General features: G+C 43.7%; 1 protein-coding gene across 4 annotated transcripts in view; it reads right to left on the bottom strand.

Moving 5' to 3' along the window:
• Positions 1 to 14,661, bottom strand: part of PPP1R42 (protein phosphatase 1 regulatory subunit 42) — a 37,341-nt gene extending 22,680 nt beyond the window's left edge. For all 4 annotated transcript variants that reach the window (XR_005779001.1, XM_040432164.1, XM_040432166.1 and 1 more), the window contains exons 1-4: positions 14,612 to 14,661; positions 6,866 to 7,064; positions 1,743 to 1,909; positions 813 to 951 (exon numbers count right to left, since the gene is read on the bottom strand). Coding sequence is in view for 3 of the 4 variants with exons in the window: in XM_040432164.1 (XP_040288098.1) it covers positions 813 to 951; positions 1,743 to 1,909; positions 6,866 to 6,997 (438 nt within the window). In the remaining variant the exon portion in view is untranslated. The remainder of the gene's footprint in view (positions 1 to 812; positions 952 to 1,742; positions 1,910 to 6,865; positions 7,065 to 14,611) is intronic.
• Between the last annotated feature and the right edge of the window lie 9,279 nt (positions 14,662 to 23,940).

The following is a 23,940-nucleotide window of genomic DNA, read 5'->3' as shown; positions in this document are numbered from 1 at the left end:
TTAGATGTATTCACTTACTGGTGTGACAGATAGTTACCTCATAATATACACACAAAGATGCCGCATGCTAATGAGCTGATTTGAGTCCAGCGTGATGTCATTGAGTCCAGCGTATATTTAATTCAGAGCTATAGCCACTCCCCTGCCCACCTGCTGCTGGTTCATATGGAAAAAAACTGTCATTCAGCAGCAGGTGGGCGGGGAGAGTCAGGAGCTCATGAATATTCATGACTCATCATTATCAGCTGGAGCTTTTCAATACAAGATGTTGGCAGATTGACTGGGTCAATTAAAGAAAGTGACCCAGCATTTTGCTAAGAGAATCATTCACTTATTTTTGTTGCCCTTAGTTGGGACACCATAAAACTGGTGACAGGTTCCCTTTAATTTCACGTAATAGAGAATGATATAACTAGCAAATTTAGTGGGAAAGAAGAGAAAGAATGTTCCAGCAGTACAGTGCTGCCACATTCCACAGAAGGGAGATGCCTCCTGTTTGTGAGAGAAATGGACCTTGCTGTGCAGCTGAAACAGGGACTAATATGGCAAAAAATTAAGGAAGCCCAAAGAAGACCTATTCCTTCACAGTTATGATTGTACAAAGAAGCACATCCGTTATGCAAACTGTTTTTGAAAACTCAGGTACGCTTTTAAGTTCCAAAAGAATGTGCAGTAGCAATGCCCAAAACAAGTCACAGGTATACATAACACACCTTTGCTTTCAGGATATCACAGTCTACCATATGTATATATCCCATATATATTATAATTGCCAGCTTGAGTGACTGAACATAGAATACGCTGATACTAACAGCTAAGGAATGAAGTGTCCTAGGATCAAACAGCAACTTCTCTCCAGGAGGAATCTTCTGGCTCTCAATATGCAGTTCTCTCAGTTCCTCAAGACCTTCCAGACCCTCAATGACAGTGAGATAATTCCCTCCTAAATACCTGTGGAAAAAAGAGCCCCATCTGAACAGGTGCAGTAAGAATGGACAATACAGGAGCTAATTGTAGTCTAGTTCTTCCAGCAACATAACACGTAACATCCCTGTGTGAACATACACTACATGGCAAGAAATTTGACCTTTTTTTTATGGTGTAAATTTAAAACGATATCTAGAAATATCCCAGAATCTTGAGAGCTGTAAATGTCAAAAATTACAAAAAGAGAGATACTAATCCTTTTTCCCTTTTTAATACAATTACTTCGCTCTTGGTCTTCTCTTGTTTCTTTGCCTAGATGCAGTGGTAATGTTCCGAGCACACAGGTCACCACTGCAGCTGATCACTGGTTTCAGCAGTGACATCCTGTATATGCTGTGATTGGCTGTACGGTGGGTGACCAGACTGCATGGAACGTCACCACTGCAGTCGGGACAATGATGTCATTGCTGCAGGACCAGACTGCGGTGCGTGGAAGTGGCAGGGGAGAAAAGTGGTAAACAAAAGTGGCTTCTTTTGTAATTTTAGACTATTTACAGCTGCTACCCACTTTTTATTTAACTCAGACGAGCCCTTTGTGGTATAGTGGTACATATTAGGATACACATCATTTTTATGCTGCATTTTTTCATAACAAAAAATATTTCCCACCATGTTTGGTGAGATAACACCAAACAATGCCGCACAAACAGCATATGTGAACATACCCTTACAGGCAAAATAAGTAGAAAATAGAGAAAAACTAGATCGAAGAAAACAAATATGAACAGTTATCAGAAACAAAAGGTGGAACTTACAGCTTTTCCAGTCGTTTCAGCCCGCTCAGGCTTTCTATGCAGGATATGTAGTTGTTCTGGAGGTACAGGTGAGTTAGAGATGTTAGGAATCCAAGACACCTTATTTCCCTAATGTTATTGTCATAAAGGTATAGGACTGTGAGATTTCTGCACGCAGACAGGTCATCCTGAAAAGACGGTAAAAATAACGTTTATACCACTGGAGTACTGCTGCGCATGCACAGCACATATACAACTAGCTTAGGGTACTTTCACACTAGCGTTTTTCTTTTCCGGCATAGAGTTCCGTCCTAGGGGCTCAATACAGGAAAAGAACTGATCAGTTTTATCCTAATGCATTCTGAATGGAAAGCAATCTGTTCAGGATGCATCAGGATGTCTTCAGTTCAGTCTTTTTGACTGATCAGGACGGAGATAATACCGCAGCATGCTGCAGTTTTATCTCCGGACAAAAAAACGGAAGTCTTGCCTAAATGCTGAATCCGGCATTTTTTTCCATAGAAATGTATTAGTACCGGATCCGGCATTCAAAATACCGGAATGCCGAACCCTTCCTTCCAGTCTGCGCATGCGCAGACCGAAAAAAAAGGTGAAAAAAATAAATGCCAGATCAGTTTTTCTGGATGACACCGGAAAGAAAGAACCCGGTATTGCAATGCATTTTCTGACTAATCAGGCATTTTTCTGACTGATCAGGATCCTGATCAGTCTTACAAATGCCATCAATTGGCATACGTTTTGCCGGATTGCGACGGAACTGCTTGCCGGATCACTCTGCCACAAGTGTGAAAGCAGCCTTTCCCTCTTTGTTTCCTTGCCCAGTTTTCAGCTCATCATTATTCTTTGCAAATATCTTTCAGGTATATATCTGTGACCTGCCAGCCCCTAATATTTTATATTGACGCATTTAATGGTTGTTTTTGGCGTGTTGGTGTATACTATTTATTGGGCCTCTTTCATTGGTTTACTATTTCATTAAAGGGAATCTGTCACTGCATATTAATCCAAATCACTCAGATGTGGGCTTGCCTGATGAATTCAACGCATTTTGCCCCATCTCGATTGGTGGCCCCGTTGCAGATAAATTCATGCTTTTATTTTATGCCAATGACCTGCTTGGTGCAACGAGGGTGTCCCCATTGCCCCTAAAGCTCTGCTCCCTTTACCTGGCTGACTGTGCTTCCCCTACAGTTTTGAGTCACAAGACCAGGCAGCGCTGACATAATCATGCCTGGACCTGAACTCCCATGCCTGCACATTTTCCTCAGCGCATGCGCAGTAAAGGTCTGAAGCTTGCCAGGTAGAAGGAATGTGTACTGCACCACACGAAGAAACAAACATCATCAGCGTATATACAGTACAGATTCCTTCTGCCCAGCAAGATTCAGGGCTGTACTGCGTGTGTGCTGATCCTCAAGGCAAATGCGCAGGCACAAGAGTCCAGTGCCAGGCGTGATTACGTCAACACTATATTTGTGTACAATGCACAAATACATTATACTCCCATTATTAACAGTGCAATATATCCTGTTTATAAGGCTTATAGTCTTTCCATGAAAGTATTACGTCCCCAGACATAGCAGAAAAAACTCTTCTGACAGAGGTGAACAAGCCAAGGTGAAGCCACCAATTACCGCTTAAACTGTTCTTCAGCTATGCGGAATAGCGTGAAAGGTTAGCACGTCAATGTAATGTAATGTGAAGGCAGAGGGAAAGTTGATGTGTCATGGGAACGCGAGCCTGCAAGAGCTACACGGGTGCCGCTGCCCTCACACATGTAAACTTGTATTACTTTTCACTGCACAATGGATGTTTTATGCTGATAACAAACGCCTCTTTCATTGTAATAAAAATCAACAAGCTCTGCAGGGCGGACATTAGGATCCATTCTTAGACTTTACAGATAATTTATAGTCATAGAGGAGTGTTTAAAGTATGATGCCTCGTTTGAGATGCTTTGCAGAAAATATTAACAAATTGCTTAAAGGGAAAGTAATATGTATACCGGTATATATACAGTATTTTCCAGACTATAAGACGCACCACACTATAAGATGCACTTAGCATGTGGAGGAGGAAAATAAGAAAAATTTTTTTTTTCGGCAGACCTCCATGTATGTGAAATTTTTGTTACCATTGAACTCAGTGGAAGCTATGAAATTGAGAGGCAGTGAATCTCTGTCAGGAACCAGCAGGACCCTGTCCTCACCGAGAGCTCCACTGCAGTTGCGTGGTCTGCCTCCATGGTGAGTATGAGAGACAGAGCGCACAAGAGGGTTGGACAATGGGAGAGAGAGAGAGAGAGAGAGATTGCGGTTATATGACAGATACATACAGGTGAAACTCGAAAAATTAGAATATCGTGCAAAAGTCCATTTATTTCATTAATGCAGCTTAAAATTAGAATATTGCGAAAAGGTTCAATATTCTAGGCTCAAAGTGTCACACTCTAGTCAGCTAATTAATCCATACCCCCTGAGCAAAGGCTACCTCAAAATTGTGACTTTGGGGTTTTCATAAGCTGTAAGCCATAATCATCCAAATTATAACAAATAAAGGCTTGAAATATCTCGCTTTGCATGTAATGAGTCTATCTCATATGTTAGGTTCACCTTTTAAGTTGTATTTCTGAAATAAATGAACTTTGCACAATGTTCTAATTTTTCAAGTTTCACCTGTAGATATGAAATAGATGATAGATAGATACGTATATACAGTTGTGTTCAAAATAATAGCAATGTGTTTAAAAAAGTTAATAAAGCTCAAAATCCTTCTAATAGCTTTTATTTCCATACACACAAATGCATTGGGAACACTACACATTCTATTCCAAATTAAAACATGAAGAAAAATATATATCAAATTTGTGTTGTCCCTTTAAATATTTTTTTAAGAAAAGTGATTAGACTGTTAAAAAAAATAGCAGTGTTTGTATTCTTCTTTACAAACTCAAACATTCACTATATAAACTGAAAAATGTTTGAATATTTTGCTTTCCTTTGAATCACTTAACTAATATTTAGTTGTATAACCGCTGTTTCTGAGAACTGCTGGACATCTGTGTTGCATGGAGTCAACCAACTTCTGGCCCCTGTGAACAGGTATTCCAGCCCAGGATGATTGGACTACATTCCACCGTTCTTCTCTATTTCTTGGTTTTGCCTCAGAAACTGCATTTTTTATGTCACCCCAAAAGTTTTCTTTTGGATTAAGATCCGGGGATTGGGCTGACTCCATAACGTCAATCTTGTTGGTCTGGAACCAAGATGTTGCACATTTACTGGTGTGTTCGGGGTCGTTGACTTGTTGGAACACCCATTTCAAGGGCATTTCCTCTTCAGCATAAGGCAGCATGAGCATGACCTCTTCAAGTATTCTGATGTATTCAAACTGATCCATGATCCCTGGTATGCGATAAATAGGCCCAACACTGTAGTATGAGAAACATCCCCATATCATGATGCTTGTGCCACCATCCTTCACTGTCTTCACAGTTTACTGTGGCTTGAATTTAGTGTTTGGGGGTCATCTGACAAACTGTCTCCGGCCACTAGACCCAAAAAGAACAATCTTACTTTCATCAGTCCACAAAATGTCTCTTTAGGCCGGTCAATGTGCTCTTAGGCAAATTGTAACCTCTTCAGCACATGTCTTTTTTTCAACAGTGGGACTTTGCAGGGGTTCTTGCAGATAGCTTGGTCTCACATAGGCGTCTTCTAATTGTAACAGTACTCACATTTTGGCTATTCTTCTATCCATTTGAATGGTAGTTTTTTGCTTTCTTTCACGTCTTTCAGGTTTTAGTTGCCATTTTAAAGCATTTGCAATCATTTAGCTGAGCAGCCTATCATTTTCTGCACTTCTTCATATGTTTTTCCCTCTCCAATCAACTTTTTAATCAAGGTACGCTGTTCTTCTGAACAATGTGTGAAACGACCCATTTTCCTCAAAATTTCAGAGAGAAATGCACTGTACAACATTTGCTGCCTTCCTTCCTTAAATAAGGGCAATAATTGCCACCTGTTTTTCAAAGAATGAATGACCTCACTAATTGAACTCCACACTGCTATTATTTTGAACATGCCCCTTTCAATTAGTGATTCAATTACACAGAGTCAGCAGCATGTTAGGTCTGTTGGGTTTCTATTACTCTACTACACCTGCTAGTAAATTATTTGCCATGTAGAAATATCATTTGTACCAAAAACAGTGATTGATCAGGTTAGTGATGTCTGACTGCTATTATTTTGAACACAACTGTAGATAGATAGGTGATAGATAGATAGATAGATAGATAGATAGATAGATAGATAGATAGATAGATAGATAGATAGATAGATAGATAGATAATTAAAGCACTTGAAAAAAGCTTCAGGTGGAAGCTGAAACATTGTATTTTTATGGATACAGAGGAATAAATCTACTACTTTTTTCACATCCCTGGAGTTCTGTGATCCCTTCTACATGCTGTTTGGTACTATCTTATCAAGGTCTGGACTATGTGCACCATACTTTGAATACTTCACTACCTAGTGCTGCTGTCTACTTCTTTTGCTTAAGGTACTTTCACACTGTGATCCGGCAAGCAGTTCTGTCGCCGGAACTGCCTGCCGGATCCGGGAAAACGTATGTCAACTGATGGCATTAGTAAGACTGATCAGAATCCTGATCAGTCTTAAAAATGCCTGATCAGTCAAAAAAATGCATTGAAATGCCGGATCCGTCTTTCCGGTGTCATCCAGTAAAACGGATCCGGAATTTATTTCTTTCACCTTTCACCGGCATGCCGGTATTTTGAATGCCGAATCCGGTATTTTGAAGGCACTAATACATTCCTATGGAAAAAAATGCCCAATCCGGCATTCAGGCAAGTCTTCAGTTCTTTTCGCCGGAGATAAAACCGTAGCATGCTGCGGTTTTATCTTTTGCCTGATCAGTCAAAACGACTGAACTGAAGACATCCTGATGCATCCTGAACGGATTACTCTCCATTCAGAATGCATGGGGATAAAACTGATAAGTTCTTTTCCGGTATAGAGAAAAACGCCAGTGTGAAAGTACCCTTAGATGGATAGATAGATAGACGGAGAGATAGTGGGCTTAGTCAAATCCCTTGTACTTACAAGACAATCAATATGTTTATTAGAAAAATTCAGATGAGTGACTCTTTTCAGATACTGAGTGACGGTCTCATCTTTCCTGTTGCGGAGGTGATTGTTGGTCCGTGCAATGAGATCAACTGTCAGACGCACCATAATGACTTAGTAGAAACAAAGACTTGGAGATTGTGGATGTTGCTACGATATCTGGTTCATCATTGCCCTAAAACAAGAAAATAAAAATAAGACATATGGGCACACCACTCATCCTCATGTGGGCACCACACGCCATCTTTTTGCTATCAGGCAATACATACACAGTCCCCTGATGGACCTGTGTCTTAAAGGGCATCTCTCATTAGATTTGCACCTATGACACTGGCTGACCATTAGGTTCCTCACTCCCCTGCAAAACCTCTTGGGCTCTCCCTCCGGGGAGAGCCCAAACTTATTATTGTTAAAGGGGTTGGCCACTATATAAGCACTTTACACAACATTGTAAGAGGCAGGGTAAAAATGAGTTTCCAAATATACTTTATTTAATAAATGTGTCTGCTAATCTTTTTATAATAAGCCCCGCCCCCTGAGCCCCGCTCTGCCGTGCAGCCAGTTCGTCTATGGCTGCACGCGACATGGAGGAGCTTTAGAGAAAGCTCGTCCATGGCTTTATTGTAACTGCACATGCGCTGCTTTTCCTAATCTGATAAGAGCAGCGCATGTCCAGTCTGCCCCCCGGCGATCACTCTGATTGGCTAATCTGTACAGACTAGTCAATCACAGGATCCTAATGCCTGCTGAAAGGTTCTGATCCCCACAGTCCGTAACTGTGGGGATCATAACCCTCTAAAAATGTGTGTATATATATATATATATATATATATATATATATATTACACCCCCCCCCCCAGTGGGCTCCAGCTCCCATTGTGCCCCCCTAATTTTAGGATGGCCAGCGGCAGAGCTGCAGATCCCCCTCCCGCCCCGATCTGTTTCAGGATGGTCGGAGCGGTTAGCAGAGTGTCAGCTATAATATACAGCTCACACTCTGCTTGAAACGGCCGACATCAGTGTTGGCACCGATGTCGGCTGTTTAACCCCATCCGTGCTGCGGTCCATAGGGACCGCTGTATGGAAGTGGTTAAGAGATGGAGAGAGCTCCCTCCCCCTCCAATCGGGCGCTGCGCTGCTGTGGTAGCGTCCCGGTGGTTACCATGGCAACTGAACACCTTCACAAAGTAAAAAAATAAATAAAATCTTATAGCCACACATTTATAATTGAGTAAAAATGTAAAAAATAAAATAAACTACACATGTTTGGTATCATCGCGTCCGTAACGACCTGATCTATAAAAGGATCACGTTACTTTCCCCACACGGTGAACGTCATAAAAAAACTATGATGGAATTGAAATTTTTCCCACCTCACTTCCCAAAAAAGGTATTAAAAGTGATCAAAAAGTCGTATGTACCCCAAAATAGTACCAATCAAACCGTCACCTCATCCCGAAAAAAAAAGAGCCCCTACATGAGACAATTGCCCAAAAAATGAAAAAAATATGGCCTTCAGGAAATGAAGACACAAAAACATGTTTTTTTTTCCAAAAATGCTTTTATTGTGTAAAGCCAAAATAAATAAAAAAAAATAGACAAATTAGGTATCGCTGCGTCCGTAACGACTTGCTCTTTAAAAATATCACACTCTTTCACCAAAAGGTAAATGCGGTAAAAAAATAAAATAAAAAGTGTGCCAAAACAACCAATTTTATTGGTCTATTTGCACAATAAAGTGTAATATCCTCTTCTCATATGTACAGCGCTGTGGAATGAATGGCGCTTTAATAATAAATAATAATAATAATAATAATATTGAATGATTAAAAAATATTATGTACCCAAAATTGGGATCAATAAAAAAAGTAAACTTTTCCTGCAAAAAAGAGCCCCTGCACAAGACGATCGGCAGAAAAATAGAAAAAATATGTCTTTCAGAAAATGGAAACACAAAAACATGATTTTTTTTCCAAAAATGCTTTATTATGCAAAACTGAAACAAACAAAGAATATATTTGATATCATCGCGTCCGTAACAACCTGCTCTATAAAAATAGCAGATAATCTACCCTGTCAGATGAACACAAAAAAAACTAAAAATACAGTAAAAACTGTGCCAGAACAGCCATTTTTGGTTACCTTGCCTAACAAAAAGCGTAATATAAAGCAATCAAAAAATCATATGTACCCAAAAATGGTACCAATAAAAACATCAACTCTCCCTGCAAAAAATGACCCAGTGCATAAGATGATTGGCAGAAGAAAAAAGAAAAAGTATAGCTTTCAGAAAATGGTGACGCAGAAAAAAAGATTTGTTTTGTTTGGCCAGGGAAGTCATGTGACCACTCCTCTGAAGATGCTTGCTGTGATGCATGCTGGGATTTTTACTTTCATTTTGCAGCTGCTCCGCCCACAAAGCCTCTCATTAATGGGGGCATGCTATGCTGAACACATTAGAAAAATTATACTAATACCTCGTGGCTTTAGTTATTATCTGGGGCCATTTTTTATTTTTTTATGCATATGGTGGCCAACCCCTTTAAACTCAATGCCGACACTGGGGTGGCAGCCTAGGGGAAGGCCGGAGCAGAGATTGGCGTACTCTCTGCTTCGGCTGAGGGTTGCCTTTTTGTCTCGGTCCATTGTGGGTGCCTTCTGGCACGGAGGGACTAAAAAAGGTTTATGGGGGGCCCTTCTCTTACGGAGAGGGCCTGCGATAGACCAGAACCTAGTGCACGTTTTTGTGTGGCACGCTGTACGATTTTGTTATACAAGTGACGAAAGCACGCTCCTCAGGTTTTTATAAAAAAAAAGAAAAATCTGCTGACAGATGCCCTTTAAACACATAGAGGAAACGTGTCAGGACTCCACTGTTGTAGGAAAGGTGATATAGCAATAGGGAGAGCTGCCGATAAGCGGGGCCGCCCCATTTGGGGCGATTACTCTGCTTTTAGTAAAGTTAGCTTGTCAATAAATAGACATATCAGTCCCACGACCCCGCGACTATCAAGTGGAGGCCACAGATCACACAACCTGTCTACTCCTAGGACCAACGTAAGGACGCTCTATTATAGATACGCAATGTGCGTTAGAAGCTTCCACCCCGGCCAGGAGACAGGAGCGTTGGATGGAGCCCCATTCTAATGGCAGGTGGTGATCAATCTTGATGAAACTGTGGATGTGACATCCCTGGATGTCGTGTTCTGCACCAACACATAACAGGATCTTGTATGGCGGCATTCCCATGTGCTTTATCGGCGCCCTTAGGCCTCTTTCACAAGGGCCGTTTCTGAGCGAGTGCAGAACATTTTAATGCGTTTTGCATGCGCGTGAGAAAAATGGGCATGTTTGGTACCCAAACCCGAACTTCTTCACAGAAGTTCGGGTTTGGGATCGGTGTTGTGTAGATTGTATTATTTCCCCTTATAACATGGTTATAAGGGGAAATAATAGCATTCTGAATACAGAATGCATAGTACAATAGGGCTATTTTAGTAAGCGTTCTGTATTCAGAATGCTATTATTTTCCCTTATAACCATGTTATAAGGGAAAATAATATAATGATCGGGTCCCCATCCCGATAGTCTCCTAGCAACCCTGCGTGAAAATCGCACCGCATCCATATTTGCTTGCGGATGCTTGCGATTTTCACGCAGCCCCATTCATTTCCATGGGGCCTGCGTTGCGTGAAAAATGCACAAAGTAGAGCATGCTGCGATTTTCACGCAACGCACAAGTGATGCGTGAAAATCCCCGCTCATGTGCACAGCCCCATAGAAATGAATGGGTCCGGATTCAGTGCGGGTTCACCTCACGCATTGCACTCGCGCGGAAATCTCGCCGTGTGAAAGAGGCCTAATATCACGTCTTTCACTTATTCGTTTATGTATTTTGTGAGTTTTAATTGGATTAGAATAAAGGTTATGTTTTAAGGTAGGGCTATACGGTATTTTCGATGAGACGAATTAGTACCTAGTAGCAGTATTGGAATTCTCAGTGATTTCTAAGCGGTATGGGCAGATTTATCATAAATATACACAAGAAAAGTGAAAAAAGTTGCACTTTTTAAACGCCAGTGGCGCAAAAATGTTTCCACAAGTGGAGTTTCTCTGCTGGCCCCAAAAAGGGGACGTTCTCCACAATGCTACCTTTAAGAAGTTACAGCAGCGATAATTCACATGAAATCAGTACTACAAACTTTGGGCTCATGCACACGACCGTATGTATTTTGCGGTCCACACAGATCCGCAAAAAATACGGATGACGTCCGGGTTCATGTGCATTACGTATTTTGCGGAACAGAACAGCTGTCCCTTAAAGGGGTTGTCCGAGTTATTTTTTTGTTCTATGTTCCTAACTAGGCAAATATAAGGCTGGTTTCACACGGGCGTTGCGGGAAAAGGTGCGGGTGCGTTGCGGGAACATGCGCGATTTTTCCACGCGAGTGCAAAACATTGTAATGCGTTTTGCACTCACGTGAGAAAAATCGGCATGTTTGGTACCCAAACCTGGACTTCTTCACAGAAGTTTGGGTTTGGGATCGGGGCAGCGTGAGGCTTCAGTTTTAATACAGTGCAGTGTGCAGCCCCAAGCAGCATAAGGGGAATCGCAGCACTAGGTCTATAGCATGCTGGCAGCGCGCAGCCAGCTGCATCATTGATGATTAGGAGCGACCTGTACCCCACATTGTGAAAGGGGATGCTGTATAACACTATAGTAACTGTAATAGACAAGTGAGGACTGCGACGCACTGGAATTTTTACCATTTAATTAAGTTACCAGTTTATTTTACTAGCACACCAATAAAAGTTAAGTATTAGGTACTTTGGAATAGGTGCTGAATTAATAGGTGTATATTAGTCCTTTGGACATCAGTAGTTATTATTATTTTTGTGAAAAACACTGCATTCAGCACTAAGGGAAAGCATACTCTTACGTATTTTGCGGAACAGAACAGCTGTCCCTTAAAGGGGTTGTCCGAGTTATTTTTTTGTTCTATGTTCCTAACTAGGCAAATATAAGGCTGGTTTCACACGGGCGTTGCGGGAAAAGGTGCGGGTGCGTTGCGGGAACATGCACGATTTTTCCACGCGAGTGCAAAACATTGTAATGCGTTTTGCACTCACGTGAGAAAAATCGGCATGTTTGGTACCCAAACCTGGACTTCTTCACAGAAGTTTGGGTTTGGGATCGGGGTTGTGTAGATTGTATTATTTTCCCTTATAACATGGTTATAAGGGAAAATAATAGGATTCTTAATACAGAATGCATAGTACAATAGCACTGGAGGGGTTAAAAAAAATATTAAAAAAAAACTAAAAAAAAATTTAACTCACCTTAATCCACTTGCTCGCGCAGCCGGCATCTCTTCTGTCTTCATCTTTGCTGTGTACAGGAAAAGGACCTGTGGTGACGTCACTCGGGTCATCACATGGTCCGTCACATGATCTTTTAACATGGTGATGGATCATGTGATGGACCATGTGATGACCGGAGTGACGTCACCACAAGTCCTTTTCCTGTACACAGCAAACAAGAAGACTGAAGAGATGCCGGGCTGCGTGAGCAAGTGGATTAAAGGTGAGTTAAATTATTTTTTATTTTATTTTTAACCCCTCCAGCGCTATTGTACTAAGCATTCTGTATTAAGAATCCTATTATTTTCCCTTATAACCATGTTATAAGGGAAAATAATAATGATCGGGTCTCCATCCCGATCGTTTCCTAGCAACCGTGCGTGAAAATCGCACCGCATCCGCACTATCTTGCGGATGCTTGCGATTTTCACGCAGCCCCATTCACTTCTATGGGGCCTGCGTTGCGTGATAAACGCACAATATAGAGCATGCTGCGATTTTCACGCAACGCACAAGTGATGCGTGAAAATCACCGTTCATGTGAACAGCCCCATAGAAATGAATGGGTCCGGATTCAGTGCGGGAGCAATGCGTTCAACTCACGCATTGCACCCGCGCGGAAAACTCGCCCGTGTGAAAGAGGCCTAACAACTTTCCAATTAACTTACTTTATCTGCAGTGCCTGCTTTCTCAGATTTCACTGAGGGTCACATGACCTGTGATGTCAGCTTCTCTCCCTGCTCTGATAAAGTTTGTTTACAAGCCTGTAAAGGAGAAGTCACTGTGCTGGCCACGCCCCTCTTCACTGTCATATGTCTGCTCTCTCTTAGGATTTTTAACCCCTTCAGCTGCACAGACTGGGTAGCTGCAGGCAATTCTGGGCACAGGAGCTGATAGACTAGAGAGAGCATTGCACAAGAAGGTAGGGGGAAGATCCTGTGTGTATTAGCAGTGTCATTATACAGCTGGGACTTGTAGTTCTACACTTACAAGTTGCTGTTGATTCTCCCAGCAGGCAGACATATCACTCAGGGCAGATCTTGTATCCACTCCCTTAGCAGAGCAGGGGGAGGGGCAGAGGTTGTTTTTATTGCATGTAAACAAAGGGCCAGAAAAGAACCAGGGAAATGAGGAAATATATATATTTTTTTTTGCATAAAACTTGCTTAGCTTAGTTATATATTGCTGCCCATCAGATTTTCAGTGCTATATATATTTTTTTTCATAACTCGGACAACCCCTTTAATACAACAGTCCTATCCTTATCTGTAATGCAGACAATAACAGGACGTGTTTTATTTTTTTTGCGGAACGGACATATGGACATACGGAAATATAATGCACATGGAGTAACTTCCGTTTTTTTTGCGGACCCATTGAAATGAACGGTTCCACATGGAAAGAAAAAAGGTTTGTGTGGATGAGCCCTTTAACTGATATTTAGTGGCTTATTTCTTAATATCAGAAGAGAAGAATGGACTAGACAGCCATTACAATGGACGTGCACTGCCCAGAGAGGACACCGACGGTGGAGCAAGAAACGGGAGGAATTACAGCTTGCTGGAAGTATTAAAGAGGACCTGTCACCTCTCCAGACACGTCAGTTTAGTTACTACTTGCATTCCCCATGTAATAACAATTCTGGAGCATCTATTCTTATGCCTCTATGTTGGTCCATCCCCTTATTATTCCTGCTAAAAGTTATGAATGAATTACTAGCAGCTTGCAGTGAAGGTCCAGATGGGTGTTACCAGTTGGGAGTGTGTCCCTGCACAGAAGACATTATCCAGTCAGTGCTGCCAGTGTCACCCCCCCCCCCCCCCCCCCAGTGGGGGTGACATGACTGGGTGGCTTTGAGCGCGGACAGTGGCTGGCACACTATTATAAGGGGCATCTGTGTCTGGCACACTTTTATTAGGGACATCTGTGGCTGGCACAATATTATATGGGGCATCTTTGGTTGGAACACTTATATGGGGCAGTTGGCACACTACTATCAAAGACATCTGTGGCTGGCATACTATTATATGGGGCATCTGTGGTTGGCAACTATTATCAGGGACAATTGTGTCTGGCACACTATTATCAAGGGCATCTGTGGCTGGCACACTATTATCAGGGGCATATAATAGGTATAGGTAGGTACCTGTAAGTGGCACAGACTATTATGGGGGTATCCATAATCCGTGGGTGTCACAATGTTAGAATGGGCATGACTGGGTGGCAGACCGCTGGTAAAGGGTTCTGCATCCAGCCCTGTATTGCACAAGGACCGCCCCTCCCTGACTGAACCTACACGAGCACATAATGAAGCAGCCGGTCATCCACATAACGGAGAAATACCCGTCGCCGGTCACTCACCTCCCGGAGCCCCTCCAGCCTCACGGTGCCCGCTCTGCTCCATGCGCTCTGTGTACACAACCTGGATCGGCGTGGGTTGCTATGGAGACAAATCTACTGCGCAGGCGCACAGCCAAACATCCCCTGCTGAGTGTGCCCTGGCTCCACTCACTGCATATCGAATGTACAGACCACACAGGCGGCCGGCGAAAGACATGCTGACATTTGTAGTGCCACTTTTATCAGCTGTTCTTATTGCTGGCGGCTATGCTGCGGATGGATAGATAGATAATGTTCTATATGGGACAACCACATGATTTATTGGGTACAATCACGCTACATTTTTACTGGATCCAGAAGTCAGTTGTCTCAGGATAAGGACATGTCTGCTCTCTGTGACAGATACAGCGCCACCCAGTCCATGTGTTGTGTCTGGTATTACAGCTAAGCTCCATTTAAATGAATTAGCTGAGCTCCAATACCAGACAATTAGGGACTTGGTCCTCACAGCTCGCAGCCAGGTACATAACGACCTTACGCCCCCAGTGATCTCATGACTTATGTTCCTGGCCGGTGGTGAGACAGGTCTGAGAGGTGAGTCGCCCTACTACTGGGAGCACAATGGGGGGCGTTATTATTATTGTAGGCACTGTAGGGGCATTATAACTACTAGGGGCACAATAGGAGGTATTATTAATACTGGGAGCATGATATCGGAACATTAATATTCCTAAAAGCACTATAGAGGGCATTAATAGTGGAGTATTATAAGAGCAGTATTATTACTGGGGCAGTATAGAGGACATTGTTCTTATTGTGGCACTATGGGGGCAGTGGAGGGGGCATGTTACAAATGGGGCCACTATAAGGAGGCATTATTAGTACTGAGGTCATTATTTGTTTCTGCAGAATTTAGGGGTATTGCTGTGCAGGCGCTCTATTGCCGATAGCAGCAATGTGACACTGTTAGGGTACCAGGATGGTGAGTTTATGTTGAGACGTTGGGAGGATGATGGAAAAGTGAAGAACCCTAGATGTCTGTATGGTAAACTCTGCAAAGATTAGATGTGGCTGAAAGAAGTCATCATGGCGGTCTGGGCTGAATGGAGACAATGAGGAAAGAGAATGTCTATATCAGAAGAGACATCATTGTAATAGGTATGTAGTGATGTAATAGGTCAATAAATGTAGATGGAAGCTCCACACCATGTGAAAATCATTAACAGTGGTATGTGATGACAGTGCCAGTTATGTGCGGGGCCCAGGTGAGGCATTTGCACCACAGTGATATCACAGTACAGTTATAATAACCACAGTGATGTCACAGAGCAGTGATAATAACCAGAGTTATAATAACCACAGTGATGTCACCGTAGGGATAATAACCAGTGATGTCACAGTGCATGGATAAGAACCACAGTGATGTCACAGAGCAGGGATAATAACCACTGTGATGTCACAGTGCAGGGATAATAACCACAGTGATGTCACAGTACAGGTATAATAACCACAGTATATGTCACAGTGCAGGGATAATAACCACAGTGATGTCACAGTGCAGGAATAATAAACACAGTGATGTCACAGTGCACGGATAATAACCACAGTGATGTCACAGTGCAGGGATAATAACCACAGTGATGTCACAGTACAGGGATAATAACCACAGTGATGTCACAGTACAGGGATAATAACCATAGGGATGTCACTGTTCTGTCTTCATACACGTTCACACAGTGTGCAGTCTGACATTCAGCATAAACCATTCCTGTCTTCCAAATAAGAGGACTGTTCTTTGTAGTCTAACAACTTGTTTATTAGTCAACAGGTTGTACTCTCTGCGCGATGCGCGTGAGTGAGAGATGGGGACGGATCTGTTTTCTCTGACACAATCTGGCACAATAGAAAACGGATCCGTCCCCCATTGACTTTCAGTGGTGTTCAAGACGGATCTGTCATGGCTATAGAATACATAATACAGCCAGATCCGTTCATGACGGATGCATGCGGTTGTATTATTGTAACGGAAGCATTTTTTTTGCAGATCCATGACGGATCCGCAAAAAAGGCTAGTGTGAAAGTAGCCTAACAGGAAAAACAATGTGCAATACAACTGAACACTGCTAGATGGTGCTATAGGCACATTAAACACATGAGAAATACCAAGACTCTGGCAGAATGAACTGGAATCATTTTCCCTAACCCTGCTGGGCAGAACACTCCCCGTCTGGCGTCAACAGATGCCACTACAAAATCCTTCTTTCTTAGCAACTGATATTGGTCAATGATGGGATCAAGCTTCTTCAAAGCGCTATCTTTGGAGACTGTTTGGCCTTTGCTGAGGTAGTCTATTTCTTTAGCATAACAGTCATGTTGTATAATGCAAATTATTATGTTCTTTGACCTTTCCAGATTAGGAGCGGTAAAGGCATGTTTGCAGTGATGCCAACCTTTGCAGGGCTTCTGGCTCTTAGATAAGTTCAACTTGTAAGACTGAGCTATATGAGTTGGTGTTCCGAAGTCACCGTACGTAGAACAGATACTTCAGGTCGGATTTCTTCATCGGCATCTGGGTCTACCACTTTAAACGTGTCAGCTCTGGTACTGCAAGACGTTGAACGATACAGGAATGCAGGACCCATAAACCATGTTGTGTCCTTAAGGTGGCTCGCTGTGACAGATCTAGTCATCCGCAGGATTATGCTGTGTAGGCACATAGTGCCACTGTTTAGGACAAGTGGATCTCCTGATCCTTAGCACCCGATTGCTGACATAGACGTAAAAGCGTCTGGTTTCATTGCAGCTATATCCTAGGACTACCTTGCTGTCCGTGTAAAAGTCAACTTCCCCGATTTCCAGGTTCATTCCTGTTGTTATAAGCTCAGCTAACTCCACTGCAAGCACAGCAGCGCAGACCTCCAGTCTGGGAGTCTGGGAATCGTGTGTTCGCGGAGTGGCGCCAGTTTGGTCCGGCTCATGACAAATTCTTTATGGCATTGTTCTTTGACGTCAATGGTCTTTAGGTATGCTATGGCTGCAATCGCCTTGACTGAAGCATCGCAGTAGATATACAGTCTTTGCTTCTTGACCTCAGTTGATGGTTCGGGAGCATAGGGTCGTGCCACGTGAAGCCTGGTCAAAGCTTCGAGACTTCTTCCAACCTGTCCACAGGTCCTTTTTTTCCACGGGAAGCTGGTCATCTCAATCAGACGTCTCTGTGGTGAAGTCTATTAACATAACTTTGCCTTGGATAGTAGCAGGCGCTATGAATCCCAGAAGATCATATAAGCTGTTTATGGTGGACAGAACTCCTCTACATGTGAAGGACATTTCTTCCTTGCTGATTTGGAAGGTGAATGTGTCTGCCTTTAAATCCCAGAGCAAACCAAGGCTCCGCTGCATAGGAAGGGGGGGATGGTGCTAAGATCCAAGTCCTAGTTTAGATCACTTGAATGGTCTTGGGGTGAGAAGGCCTCCATTAACTCATGGCTGTTAGAGGCGATTTTGTGCAACCTCAAATTAGATAGAGCGAGCATTTCTCTGACCCTTTTCAGGAGAGTGATTGCAGTCTCGTTCGTAGGTGTGGATTTCATGCAGTTGTCCACGTAGAAATCTTTTTCCACAGAGGATCTGACATCTGACCCATACTTTGCTTGACCCTCTCGGGCTGAATGCCTGAGACCGTAGATAGCGACTGCAGGGGAAGGACTGTTTCCGAAGATGTACACTCTCATTCGGTACTATACAATGTCTTCATTGGGATCGTTGTTGCGGTACCAGAAGAACCTCAAATAGTTTTTATGTTCTACCTTGACAAGGAAGCAGTGGAACATCTGTTGTATGTTGGCCATCCTATGATGACCCATCCTAAGTCAAGTCTCTGGGTGTATGGAGCATTTTGGGGACCGTTAATCTGTCCTCTAGCCTTATGAACTCGTAGTATGTCTCTTCCAAGAAGTAAGACTATCAGGGCTTTTGGGTCCAGTTCCGGTATCAGGTGAACTATACGCCTCAGGTGGGGGTGGTATGCTGCTACCTCTGGTGTAGGTACCTTAGACCGGTTGTCAGAAATGTGATTGCACTTCAGTATGGCTGGCAGGGACAAGCAGGTCTTTCCATCTATGGACTCTACCTTGTACCCAGTTGCCGTCCTCTCTGCCGTCTTAACGGTACCAGCACATGGAGTAGGAAGAACCGGACCCTGTGATGTTGAAGGAGTCGAAGAAGGTGGATTTAGCTAAAGGCCTGTTGCTTTGATCATCTAAGACTGCATATACCTTGATCGCCTTATCTCGGTGGCCGACTGGATAAACTCTGACAAGGCAGATTTTTGAGCAGGACTTTCCTCCTGCGACTCCTTTACAGATCTCTGTACAGTAAGAAGTGACTACTGTGGTGTCTATGTCAGTGTCTGCTTCCAGTCATGCTCCTCTGCTTTGGGTGATACCTGAGAGGGTGGTCCAGGGTGTAAAGCAGTGTTATGTTCTGTGCTACCGCATTCTGTGCATATCACACTGACCTTACAGTTCCTGGCGAAGTACGATGTAGCACAGCACCTGAAGCAGATGTTGTTTTCTTTGAGGAATTCTTTGCAGTCCTCTAAAGACTTCTCCCTGAAGGCTCTGCATTTTAGTAGAGAATGTGATTTCTTGTGCAGGGGGCATACTTTGGTAAGATCTTTGAGTTTGTTCTCTTCTTGAGAAGACTTAAACTGCCTGTAAGGAGAACCTGTGGAGGCAACGTTAGTTTTGTGGACTGCCACTGGTGTTTTCTGAGGTTTGACACCAGGGGTAGTGGGACATGACAATGTAAAGTCAAAACTGGGACCATTTCTAATCCTCACCTGTTGAGTAACAAAGTCTACAAACATGACGAAGGGGGGGGAATGGTACATTAGGAAACTGTTTATAATGGGAACCATGCGTGATCCACTTCTGTTGTAGATTATAAGGGAGTTTTTTCCCACAATTGGATTTACACCTCTGGTGGTGTCCAGGAATGCTAGCCCCGGCAGATCTCCTTCTGCCTGAGCAATCTGTACCTCTAGTCATTGTGTTCCCTAAGCTTCTGGTAACCCCTACTCACTATTCTGGGAAGATTATGAATTCTCTTATATAAAGCATTTTCTATAGCTTCTATTGACTCATAACACTCATTGTCACGGATCAGCGGATGTGAACCCACTGTGCCACTGACTAGAAATACTCTGGAGGCAAAGAGTAAACAAATCACAATGCTTGCCGGGAAAAAATGGGAGAGTGAATTAGAATCTTTTACGGAAGAGAAATGGGAAGACGCCCTTAGAGGTTATGCTAGGGTTTCGGATAGGGGCTCACATGAGATCTCACAGTTTTTTATAGTTCATAGATTACATAGATCCCCGTTGATGTTGAATAGAATGGGTGTGAGTACCTCAGATAAGTGTCTAAAATGTAGGGGAGATAGAGCAGACTTAATACACTGTTTCTGGAGATGCCCCAGACTGTTCAGATACTGGACAGAAATAGCAGAGACTGTATTTTCAATTCTGAAGGTTCAAATATCTGAAGATCCAGTAATCTGCATATTAGGGGCAATCGAACACTTGAAGCTAAATAAAAAGATAAGATTGGTCCTTGGTAAAGTACTATTTCAAGCTAGACTCCTCATACTTAGGAAATGGGTAAAAGAAGATCCCCCGACAGCGGCTCAGTGGAGAAAAGCAATCGATAATTTGATCAAGGAAGAGCGGGTGATGGAAGGCCACGGTAGAAAATTACAAAATCTTGACGAAGTATGGAAAAACTGGTTACTATAGGGCTGGGTGCATGTTAGGCCTCTTTCACACTTGCGTTGTTGGGATCCGGCATGCACTTCCGTTGCCGGAGGTGCCTGCCGGATCCGGAAAAACGCAAGTGTACTGAAAGCATTTGAAGACGGAACCGTCTTCCAAATGCTTTCAGTGTTACTATGGCACCCAGGACGCTATTAAGGTCCTGGTTGCCATAGTAGGAGCGGGGAGCGGGGGAGCAGTATACTTACAGTCCGTGCGGCTCCCGGGGCGCTCCAGAATGACGTCAGAGCGCCCCATGCGCATGGATGACGCGATCACATGGATCACGTGATCCATGCGCTTGGGGCGCCCTGACGTCACTCTGGAGCGCCCGGGGAGCCGCACGGACGGTAAGTACACTGCTCCCCCGCTCCCCACTACACTTACCATGGCTGTCAGGACTTTAGCGTCCCGGCAGCCATGGTAACCACTCTGAAAAAGCTAAATGTCGGCTCCGGCAATGCGCCGAAACGACGTTTAGCTTAAGGCCGGATCCGGATCAATGCCTTCCAATGGGCATTAATTCCGGATCCGGCCTTGCGGCAAGTGTTCCGGATTTTTGGCCGGAGCAAAAAGCGCAGCATGCTGCGGTATTTTCTCCGGCCAACAAACGTTCCGTACCGGAACTGAAGACATCCTGATGCATCCTGAACGGATTACTCTCCATTCAGAATGCATTAGGATAATCCTGATCAGGATTCTTCCGGCATAGAGCCCCGACGACGGAACTCTATGCCGGAAGACAATAACGCAGGTGTGAAAGAGCCCTTAGAGAATTTTTTTTTTTTTTTTTGTCCCCACTCTCTCTCCCTCTGGGATGGTGGGTGGGTACTTAAATAGGGGGAAAAAAAGGGAAAAGAAAAAAAATACTTTTTCTTCTGTAGTTTTGTAACTTTAATGGTCAATTTGGAGTTTCTTTATTGTTAAAGTTGATGTGTTTCGTGTGTAGATGTGTATGTTTCTATGAAATCGAAATAAAAGAGTTTAAATAAAAAATAAATAAAAAAAAGTTCATAGACAATATAATTTTGTCAATTTTCAATTTTTATTTTATTTTTTCCCACAAAAAAAAAAAAAAAAGAAATACTCTGGAGGGGAGTAAATAAGCAACTACCCGGATTTCACTAGAGCCTCAGATTGTGAGGATAGGCTTGACCGTCGGTAATTGCCAGGGGCTACTCCAGAGCGTAAACCAGTCAGTGGCAGCTGGTCCAGGCAGACCAGGAGGTACCTGCGAAGGTACCGACAGTACAGACGTTGTCAGACAGGCAAGGTCATTACCAGGAGCAAAAAGACAGGAACCGGAGAAAGAGGCAGAGACGTATTCAGAACAAGAAATGGGTCAGGGCAGGTGGCACAGGAACAAGGTCGGCAACGGGAGAGGCGATGCAAGCAGGCAGGGATCAGACGATAAACAAAGTTCAGGAACAAAGTATGAAGTCAGGAACACGAGTGGTAAGCAAGCTCTTTAGCACAAGATTAGGACCTTGACTCTGAGGCGTCTGGGTAAAGGGCTTAGCCACTTAAATACCTGTAGGAGAGCCAGGGTAGGTTAATGAGATCACATGACATGACTCAGCACCACCTAGGGAGTGATGCGTACTGCCATATCAGCAGCTGAGTACAAGCAGTGTCCAGGTTAAATGGAAGTTGTGGAGCGGAATCCACATAGGTAATACCAACCGCACAGGCAGAGTCCAGAGCTGCAACAGAGGCTGGAAGTAAAAATCACAGATGAGCATGGCGCCCGGGACCACGGTGCTGAGTGGGGGAACAGCGCCGCACAGAGGTCGCTGTTGCAGTATCCGACCCCCCCGACCCTTTATGCCCTCTGCGCCGAGACAAAAAGCTTTTAATTAGATCTGGAGCATGAATGTTCTCCTGAGGTTCCCAGAATCTTTCCTCGGAACCAAAACCTTTCCAGTCTACCAGATAATAGGTCTTCTTACCCCGCTTCATGATGTCTAGAATGCCCTTGATTTCAATGACCTCATCAGCATTCTCAGATGCCGGAGTGGGAGTAGATTGAGTTGTAGAAATGCGGTTAAGGACTACTGGTTTCAATATGGAATCGTGAAAGGCATTGGGAATGTGCAGAGAGGGAGGCAGACGTAAGGGAGGCAGACGTAACTTGTATGTCACCTCGTTGCTCCTCCTCAACACTTCAAAGGGTCCAAGGAATCTAAGAGCAAACTTAAAACTGGGGACTCTTAACCCCTTAAGGACTTAGGACGTATCGGTACGGCATGGGTCCCGAGTCCTTAAGGACCCATGACGTACCGGTACGTCATAACTTGAAATCGGTATTCCGGCGCCCCAGGGGTTAATCGGAACGGGATTTTGGCTGAAATCATTCAGCCGGCATCCCGTAACCATGCAGGGGGGGTCATTTGACCCCCCCGCATCGGCGATCGCAGAAAACCGCAGGTCAATTCAGACCTGCGGTTTGCTGCGCATTCTGCAGTTTCTGATCCCCGCGGGCCCTGACCGCGGGGATCAGAAGCTTTAGTGTCCCTAAAATATATATTTTACACCCCCCCCTGCACCCCTGCATGATTTTTTGCCGGCGGGTGGTGCAGGGGGGGGGAGTTGTGGGCGGTGCGGGAGGCGGGCGGTGCGGCAGGCGGGATCGCGATCCCCCGCCCGCCTCCCCTTGAATAATCGTTGGTGTTCAGTGGGTATACCAGGGTACCAGCACATTGCTGGCACCCTGGTATAAACGGCTGACATCGATGATGCGATGTCAGCCGTTTAACCCTTTCCATACAGCGGTCCGTACGGACCGCTGTATGGAAAAAGTTAACAGTAAGAGGGAGCTCCCTCCCTCTCCCTTCGGGGGGCTGCTGTGCCTTTGCAGCCCCCCGATGGAGAGGGAGAGAGCCCCCCCGACAGATCCCCTCCTTACCCTTCCCCGTCTGTGAAGTTCTGAGCAGTACTGAGCAGACGGGGAAGGTTCCCATGGCAACAGGACGCCTCTCAGGCATCCTGCTGTCCATGGTGCTGAACAGATCTGTGCTAAAGGCAGAGATCTGTTCAGACAAAGTGTAAGTAAAGTACAGTACAATATATATTGTACTGTACTGTATTACACAGACATCAGACCCACTGGATCTTCAAGAACCAAGTGGGTCTGGGTCAAAAAAAAAGTGAAAAAAAGTGAAAAAAAAGTAAAAATCAAAAAACACATTTATGACTGATTAAAAATGAAAAAAATAAAATTCCCTACACATGTTTGGTATCGCCGCGTCCGTAACGACCTGATCTATAAAACGGTCATGTTACTTTCCCTGCACGGTGAACGCCATAAAAATAAAAAAATAAAAACTATTAGGAAATTGAAATTTTGCCCACCTTACTTCCCAAAAAAGGTAATAAAAGTGATCAAAATAGTCGCATGTACGCCAAAATAGTACCAATCAAACCGTAATCTCATCCCGCAAAAATCATACCCTACCCAAGATAATCGCCCAAAAACTGAAAAAACTATGGCTCTTAGACTATGGAAACACTAAAACATGATTTTTTTTGTTTCAAAAAT

The sequence above is a fragment of the Bufo bufo genome, chromosome 5 (genome assembly GCF_905171765.1).
Source record: "Bufo bufo chromosome 5, aBufBuf1.1, whole genome shotgun sequence".
Lineage (NCBI taxonomy): Eukaryota > Metazoa > Chordata > Amphibia > Anura > Bufonidae > Bufo > Bufo bufo.
This window is presented reverse-complemented; position numbering and strand designations above follow the sequence as displayed.